The 9,191-nt window shown below is 44.3% G+C and overlaps 1 protein-coding gene across 1 annotated transcript in view; it reads left to right on the forward strand.

Moving 5' to 3' along the window:
• Scpep1 (serine carboxypeptidase 1) overlaps positions 1 to 2,565 on the forward strand; it is a 30,371-nt gene extending 27,806 nt beyond the window's left edge. The window contains exon 13 of the mRNA XM_047547340.1: positions 1,935 to 2,565. Within this exon, the coding sequence (XP_047403296.1) occupies positions 1,935 to 1,997 (63 nt within the window). The 3' untranslated portion in view covers positions 1,998 to 2,565. The remainder of the gene's footprint in view (positions 1 to 1,934) is intronic.
• Positions 2,566 to 9,191: the final 6,626 nt, after the last annotated feature.

Here is a 9,191-nt window from a genome sequence, read left to right on the forward strand (position 1 = left end):
GGACTTAGTAATCATTTGGGGTGGAAAAGAAATGAAGGGTGGCTTCCTGGCTTGTGCTCCGGTGCCCTGGTTCCGGAAGGGGAGGCAGTTTGCACCTGCTGAGTTTCATTTAGAAGCCAAGTGCAAAGTCCACAGGCAATTAATGTATAAAGAGAATAGGTAAGATCTGCAGTCAAGACAAGTTTATGTTCTGGAGATGGAGGTTTGGGAGCCAGGAACGGAAAAGGACTCAGCAGGACTGAAGAGCTGCAAAGAGAAAGAGCCACACCGAGGCTAAGGTGGGAGCTGCAAGAGAAGTAGAGAGACCAGGGCAGGTGGCATTCCCAAAGCAGGGTGGGGCCATTCATGTCAAGTGCTACTTAGACCCAGACAGAGAACTGAAGTGCAGTGACTGGATCTCACTGGTGGCTTTAGCGTCATGGTGAGCGTTTCAGTGGAAGGGCAGGCCCAAAAGGCGGATGGAAAGGGGAAGATCATGAATGAGGAGTGAGAGGGAGGAAACAACAGCTTCCTTTAAAGGGAGGCAGGTAGCCCTCCCCTTGAGAGGACAAGCAAGGCAGCAGGACTGGGGTTAAGAGCATCATCTGTGGCTCTGTGTATCCGGGCCCCTTCATCCTGACTGGGTTAAAGCTAGCAGGAAGTCGTAGAGCAAAACCCTAGCACCATGAGCTAACCTCTTGCTTCAGTGCTAGAGTGCAGACCCATTTCCTCTTGTTTGTCACAGAACAACAGTTGGGGACAGGTTCTTGAAATAGCCTTTACAGAATGTTGTTGTCACCCCCTATCACTTCCCCTTTAGTTGGTTAAATGCCTTGCCTCCTGGGGGCTTCCAGGGGAATTCCAGGACAGAAATGTACCAGAGACAATTGTGGAACCAAGGATTTCAGAAACTGAGGCCTGTGACCCTTCCTTTTTTTTTTTTTTTTTTTTCTTTTTTCTTTTTCTTTTTTAGTACTGTGGATTAAACTCAGGGACACACAACCACTGATCCACATCCCCTGCCCGTTTTTGTATTTCATTGAGAGACAGTGTCTTGCCAAGTTGCTTAAGAGCTTGCTAAATTGCTGGGGCTGACTTTGAACTCTTGATCCTCCTGCCTCTGTCTCCCAAGCCCCTGGGATTACAGGCGGGTGCCACTGTGCCTGGCCGTGACGCTTCCTTTTTTGATGGTGCATGGGAAAGTGTTTTTGTTTTTGGAGCATTCGGAATTGCACCCAGGGATGCTCTACCACTGAGCTACACCACCAGCCATTTTTATTTTGGAAGAGAGCCTTGCTAAATTGCCCAGGTCGACCTTGAACTTGTGATCCTCCTGCCTGACCTCCTAAGTCACTGACAAAGGAAACAATGCAAAAACTCTGGATTCCATCCAAAACAAGGGCTTTGTTTGTTTGTATTTGTTTGAGGCTCTCCTGTTAGCCTCCCTCTCAGCCTGTCTCCCATGCGGTTCCCAGTCTGGGATCTCTTCTACACAGAGAATTCTTTAAAATGTTTAGCATCCTCTTTCCTTGAACAGGCTGAGTCCCAGTCCCCTAAGCATAGCCTCTGTAAAGAAACCAATAAGGCCTTGGATGTAGCTCAGTACGTGCGCTCTTGTGAGCATGCATCAGGTCCTGGGCTCCATCCCAAGCACCAGGGGAAGAAAAGGGAAAGAAAGAAACAGATCAGCCCCAAATGGAGTAGAAGATCTTTCCCACGCTGACTTCTCCAGGCCCCTGTCACCCGACACAAGGAACCCAGAAGAACTTTAATCCAGCACAGGACTCATTTCCAAAAGGGATTCTCTCTCAAAGGGGTACACTGAGGTGCAACTGTCCCCACTGGTTGCTGTCCACAAGACTGGCCTCTTCTGGGAGCAAGGGTTCAGGATGTCACCCCAGTCCCAGCCCAGGAACAACACGAGGAGCACTAACTTGGGTCCTGCTTGGTTCTAGGTTCCTTCTGACCAAGGGGACATGGCTCTGAAGATGATGAGGCTGGTGACCCAGCAGGAGTAGGACGTACCGGACTGAGATGAGCTGGCTTGGCTTGGAGGTGCAGGAGCGGAACCGGGACCAGGAAACCGGAGGAAGCTCTGCCTCTCCTCCCCGGGTAACTCGGGCTGGGATTAGGAAGGCCCCACCAGCTGCCGTGGACCATAAAATCACCGTCTCTGTGGCAGCTTGAAAATCATTTCTGCTTCTTAAGAAAACTTAGTTTTATTTTTAATGGATTTGTTTTTATCAAAATGAAGGATTGTCTTGGATTGACTTTTTCTGATTATAACAACAAATGATGTGATTCATGGAAAAAAAAAAAAAAAGGTAGGAAATACAGTGAAGCAAAGAACAAAATAAAGACTTGTATCCTCCCTTCCCAGGGGTAAACACGGTTACCAATTCAGTATCTAGCCTCACAGGTGTTTTTGTCTGTTATATATATATACACACACACACATACATTTATATTTTTTACAAAAATGAAATCATTGCTGTATGTTATTTTACCATATCAATGTGTTCAGATATCAACATGTCCTGAACGCCTTTTAATGTCAATAAATTCTTCTGTAATCTTTTTAATGGACTCTGAGCATTCCATTTTGTGGTCATACCATATTTACCAAATTCCCGGTTGTTTCCCACAAGTGATTTCTAGTTTGTCACTGCTTTAAATGATGCTCTGGTGATTCATCCTGATGGTTATAGGTTTATGCACATTCTTACTGTTTCCTTACAGTAAAATTGTAAAAGTATGATTCTTTAGTCAAAGGCTTGCCACATTTCTTTGAAATTAAAATAATAAACTCAGGACTTTTATTTTTTTATTTTTTACTGTTTTTGCTACCGGGGATTCAACCCAGGGATGCCTAACCAATGAGCCACATCCTCAGCCCTTTTTTTGTGTTTTGTTTAGAGACAGGGTCTCGCTGAGTTGCTTTGGGCCTCACTGAGTTTCTGAGACTGGCTTTGAGCTCGAGATCCTCCTGCCTCAGCCTCCCTCACTGCTGGGATTACAGGCGTTTACTTCTGTGCCTGGCAGGACAGTTAATTTTTAATTTGCAGCTCAAGGCCTGCACAGGGGACCTGATAGCTTCCAAGACTGTCCTATAATTAGAGGACTGTTTGGAAAACCAAACCCAAAGTCTGTTCCTGCAGAATGTGGCAGGTTATACACTCGGGTATATAGATTACTTTGCAACCTGAGCCTCCAGCAGGCTTCCTTGGGCAGAGACTTTACTCTGAACTTCACTATTAGTGAGCAAGCAGTCCTGTGTGCCCCGGAGAGGAAGAACATTAGAAGCCTGTGCTGGGTCCCCCTGGACTTTACCAACGCATATCTATTTTCCTGCTGCTTTTGCTGTGTATCCTTCTCTGTTAAGGAAGGAAGGAAGAAAAATTTAGCTATGAGTATAACTTTTTGAGTCTTCTGGTAAATCACCAATAAATAAAAAAAATTTAAAATCATTGAATTACAATATATCAAATTCCTGACCTCTCAGGGTCTCTTGTCTTAAAAATCAGTGCACTGGGACCTGGGGATGTTTCTCAGAGATAGAGGACTTGCCTAGCAGGTGTGAGGTCCTGGACTCAATTCCAGCACCACAAAAAGTTAGGGCATTGGGCTGGAGGTGCATCTCAGTGGTAGAATGTGCGCTAAGTATGTGCATGCCCCTGGAAGGTTCCACCCACAGTACTGCAAAAATAAATAAAAAGAGTAGGTCTGTACCAAATGCTGGTTTGGCTGGGAAAAACTCAATTGAAAATTAAGACGAAAAATGGGGGCTGGGGTTGTGACTCAGTGGCAGAGCGCGTGCCTCGCATGTGTGAGGCACTGGGTTTGATCCTCAGCACCACATAAAAATAAATAAATAAATAAATAAATAAATAAAGATGTTTTTAAAAAAGGAAAGAAAGAAAATTAAGACATGATCTGAGGAAGATGCAAAGCTAGATTTCTCTGAATGGCGAGCATGAAGATATTATGTCCCATGTGAAAGCTCACGAAAGGGTAAAGGAAGATCGTAATCATCAGGCAAGGGGGATGACCCAGTCTGAGGCCACCAGAGAGCCTCCTTCTCCAGCCAACCACTCCTTTGGATCAGGAGCAAAGGCAACAGAGATAGAAGTCATGCATGGACTGGTGATAAGGACTTCAACTCACCAAGGCTGACCCTGCTACAGCCACTGTGGGGAACCTCATCTGCCAGCAGATGAGACAACATTGAGCCTCTCATGTGGCTCCATTGCTCCAGATCAGCCAGCTCCCTGGTATTAGGTTGATTATATTGGACCATTTTCAATACAGAAGAGGCAGCACTTGCTTCTTACTGGAATTGACGCTTGCTCTGGACAGAGACTTGCCTTCCCTGCCCACAGTGTTTCTGCCAAAACCACCATCTGTGGATTTGCAGAATATCTTCTCCACAGTCAAGGCATTCACAGCAGATGAACTGCAGCAGTGGGTTTATTCACAGGGAACTCGCTGATGTCTCCCCGTTCCCCATCATCCTGAAGCAACTGCCTTGACAGATGGTTAAATGACTTTTTGAAATTTTCAGTTACAGTGCCTGCTAGGGGGTGATACCTTGCAGGGCCGGGGCATTGTCTTCCAAAAAGTGATGCAAGTTCTAAATCAGCAACTATGTTTCTCCCTTACTCAGCACTCATCAAGTCTGGGAATCGAGCAATAAAAATGAAAGTGATTCCTCTTACTGGTAACCCCGCCCAGCAGGAAATTTTTGCTCTCCATCTCTGCAGCTGAAGCTGTGCTGGTCTAGAGGTCTTTGTTCCAAGGGGGAGATGTTTTCACCAGGAGACACTGCAAAACACCACTGAACTGGAACTTGAAGTTGACATCTGGCCTCTTTGGGCACTGCATCAACCTGCAAAGTACTGGCTGCAGTGATGGATCTAGACTGTCCCGAGGATCAGGGGAAATTGGGTTGCTCGTACACGATGGTGGCAAGGAGGAAGAATGCAGGAAATCCTTTGGGTCACCCCTGAATGCTCCAATATCCTCTGATTAAGGTCAATGGAAGACTATAAATCTGATTTTGATTTCTAATAGCCCAAACTGTTTGCAAAAGAATAGATCTGGAGGTAGAAGGGAGACCAGTAGAGTAGAGGAAGGGAGGAGGAAGTACTAGGGAACAAATCTACCACATGATGCTATGTCCACATTCAAATATACCACCATGAATTCCACGTGTGTGTATAATCATAATGCACTAAATAATAATGGCAGGGTGCAGTGGTGCTTGCCTGTAATCCCAGTGGTTTGGGAGGCTGAAGCAGGAGGATTGCAGGTTTGAGGCCAACCTCAGCAAGTTAGCAAGGCTCTAAGCAACTTAGGAAGACTGTCTTAAAATAAAATACATAAATAAAAAGGGCTGGGGATATGGCTCAGTGGTAAAGCACCCCCTGGTTCAATCCCCAGTACCAAAATAAATAAGAAAGAATAAGAATAGGAGGGAGTTCAGAGTAGAGCAAGTGGATCGGAGGAAGGAGGATGGGAGGGAAGGGGAAGGTACGGGGGAATGAGATTGATCAAATTATGTGCTCACACAAAGATGGCGCACTTGACCACACTATCGTGTATAATTATAATGGACCAATAAAAAAAAGATTGGGGTCATTCCATAAGGCAAGGAACCATGACCAGCTGAGGTTCTGCTGAGGACCGAAAAAGAAAAAAAAAACAAAGAAATAGACATGGGATACAGTAACTGAGACCTGTCACCTATCATAGGTGATCAATGAGGACTAATATTTATAAGCATTTCTACCTTACTTTGGTGTGAATCTATTTTAATAATATTAACCAAATATTTTCATTTCCATCTCCTCTGTCATCTCTTTATCATCTTAAGATGTGCTAATAGTAGATAACTTAATGTATAAAGTTTTGTTTTGTTTGGTACTGGGGATTGAACCCAGGGGCACTTGACCACTGAGCCACATCCCCACCCCTTTTTAGATTTTATTTAGAGATAGTATCTCACTGAGTTGCTTTGGGTCTCGGTAAGTTACTGAGGCTGGCTTTGAACTTGAGATCGTCCTGCCTCAGCCTCCCTAACTGCTGGGATTACAGGCACACACCACCACATTCAGCTAATATGTAAGTCTTTTTGTTATAGTCTTTTGCTCTCCTGGGGAAAAGCTCAATGCTTTTAGTCGTAAGAAATAGTTGGAACATGGTGATCTGACTTTATTATTGTCCCCATCTGGAGGTGAAGTGTGGTTTAAGACCACACATGTGGGAGCCAGGTTGACAAGGGGTGGACTGTAAAGCCTTTGTAGTGTTTCAACTTGGCTAGACTGAATTATATTTTCCAGAATTACTTTCCTGTGTATTTCAGGTTAGGGTGGCACATAAGAGAGATTCTTGCTGGCTGTGGTGGTGCCCACCTGTGCTCTCCAAGAGGCTGGGGAGGCCGAGGCAGGAAGATTACTAGTTCCAAGCTAGCCTTTGCAATTTAGTGAGGCTGTAAGCAACTTAGTGAGACCCTGTCTCTAAATTAAAAATTTGTTAAAGGTTTGGGGAAGGAGTTCAGTGGTTAGGCACCCGTGGGTTCAATCCCTGGTACCAAAGAGAGAGAGATTCTTACGGAGCTTTAGAGGGCGAATGTGAAGCAGAACCACTTTTAGCTCAGACACTTGCCATTTATATGCTGATTCAGTTAGCGAGCAGCCAGACGGTAACCACTCCATCTTGGCCTGCATCCATTTGGAGCACGTCAGTCTCCTGAGCCAGATGAGCACATTTAGTGATGCGAAGAAGACATGCCCTAGACCTGGGCGATTCCGTCCTGTGCACTGACCTCTTGGCCTCCACTTCAGGCGTGGATTCTCCATTTCCCATCCAATGTCCTTTCCCCACTGCTTGCTCCAGCCATCTCCACACAGGTCATGGACCACGACAGCCCACTGAAGACACCTGACCAGCCCCACACTGCAGAAGTCAAGTCCCCAGTAACACACCGGGATACGTGCTTCTGCTTCTCTGAATGAATTCTGATTCATAGAGTTGTTTCAACTTCATTATTTTAATGGATTGAAAATTCCCCATGACTGGGATCTACATTTTTTGGGGGGGATGGGAGGGCGTTTAGCAGCGATTGAACTCAGGGGCATTGAACCACTGAGCCACATCCACAGTTCTACTTTGCATTTTATTGAGAGACAGGGTCTCACGGAGTTGCTTAGCGCTTTGCTGTTGCTGAGGCTGGCTTTGAACTCAAGATCCTCCTGCCTCAGCCTCCCCAGCTGCTGGGATGACAGGTGTGTGTCACCGTGCCCAACTGGGATCTGCATATTTGGCGATGTCTTTCTGTGACTTGTACATGGCATCAATAACTTCATCAGACATAGAACTTGAGTGATAGCTTTCCCTTCTTGTTGGCATCTAACCAATGAATTTAAAGTCAACTTGCCTTTTATTTTTCAGTCATGGAAACAGTTTATCTTAATACCCAGATGCTGTAAACTTCTTTGTTTAATCATGTACATTGGTACTTTCAGATATTTACGTTAATGTTTCTATTTTGTTGTTGTTGTTGTTTTGGTCTTGGGGATTGAACCCAGGGGTGCTTTGACACTGAGTCACATCCCAGTCCTTCTTAAAAAGTTTTAGTTTGAGACAGAATCTTATTAGTTGCTGAGGCTGGCCTCAAACTTGCCATCCTCCTGCCTCAGCCTCCTGAGTAATTGGGATTACAGGTGTGCGCCACCGCACCTGGTGACGTTTCTCATTTTTAATTTTGCCTGATACCTAGTGAGCGCTCTCATCCACAGGTTCAGATCTTCAGTTCGGCAATGTTTTCCAGGATATTTGAGGATTTTAAGGATTTGTTTCCCACTTTTTTTTGTCCTTTACCTTTTGTTCTAAGTACCTTTTCTCAAGACTGCTCTCAATATCACTACTTCATTTTCACAGTTCTGTAATTATCTTTCTCCCTAATTCATTTTCCCTGATTATGTCACCGTATTACTATTTCACCGTATTACTCTTGTCTTTTTATCTCCTTTTTAATTTTTTTTATCTCACAGACTCCCCAATTACTTTAATTTCCCTGAAAGGGTGCAAAGTATTTATAATTCCCTGGTGTGACTCTTCAAAGGAAAGTTCCTCCTCCATCTTTTGTACTTTGTGTTAATTTCCTCCATTTCAGTTGCAGGGTCCCCCCACCCTATGTTTATGTGTTTGTTTTCTGGTTTGTTCATTTGTTTTGTTTGGGTTTTTGAGACAGGGTCTTGTTATCTATGTTGCCTATGTTACCCAGGATGACCTTGAACTCTTGATTCTACTGCTTCAGCCTCTCGAGTCACTGGGACTATAGGATCACACCACTGAGTCTGGCCTCATGTGTTTGTTTTTTTAATTCACTTACATCTTTGGGGGACAGGAATTATATAATCTAATTACCCATCCCTCTCATCTGGTTATTTTTTGGTTTGTCTATTTGGTTCTTGTTCAGGAAGACTGGATATGGTGGATCTCTATGGTCTGTTTAGTCTTTCCTCAAAAAGGTGAATGCTGGGATCTTGGGCAATAAATATTGGGAACTTAATCCCTGTGGCTCACTTGGGAAGTGTTTGCTACCTAATGGCAGAAACGCTCATCATTTATATCCCTTTGATTCAAGATGAACTTGGTAAGAAACAAAGTCAAAAGAAACCTTGGAACTTCCTATTTGATGGGTATGTTAGTGTTATGGGGCGCAACTTAAGAACAGACCGATCACCACTGAGAAGTCCAAATTTGAGAGTCTTTATTAAGCCGGCCGGCTGACTGTCTCACACAATGCCCCAAAAAATGCCTATTGGGAGAACAGCCCTGCCCACAGGGTTGTAGAGGTTCTTAAACCAAAAATCACCTCAATCATAAGTATCTGTTGTTATGATTCTAAATTACAAACTAACATCATGAGATCATCGACAGGGGGGAAGTGGGTCACCTAGGTACAAACTAAAGAATGGTTACTAATAACCATACAATTACCATTTACATGGTACATTGATTAGGAGCAATAGGGATCAAAAGAGAGCAATTTGTTATTATATAAGAATTGTCATTTTGTATTGTTAAACATATCACACTAAGTAACTGATGATGGCTACAGAGGCAGGGTGTTCCCATGGAAGAAGCAGAGCAATTGTTGATGGGTGCAGAGGCGGGGTGTTCCCATGGGAGAAACTTATTTCCTACAT

Source organism: Sciurus carolinensis, chromosome 3 (genome assembly GCF_902686445.1).
Source record: "Sciurus carolinensis chromosome 3, mSciCar1.2, whole genome shotgun sequence".
NCBI classification, from domain to species: Eukaryota; Metazoa; Chordata; class Mammalia; order Rodentia; family Sciuridae; genus Sciurus; species Sciurus carolinensis.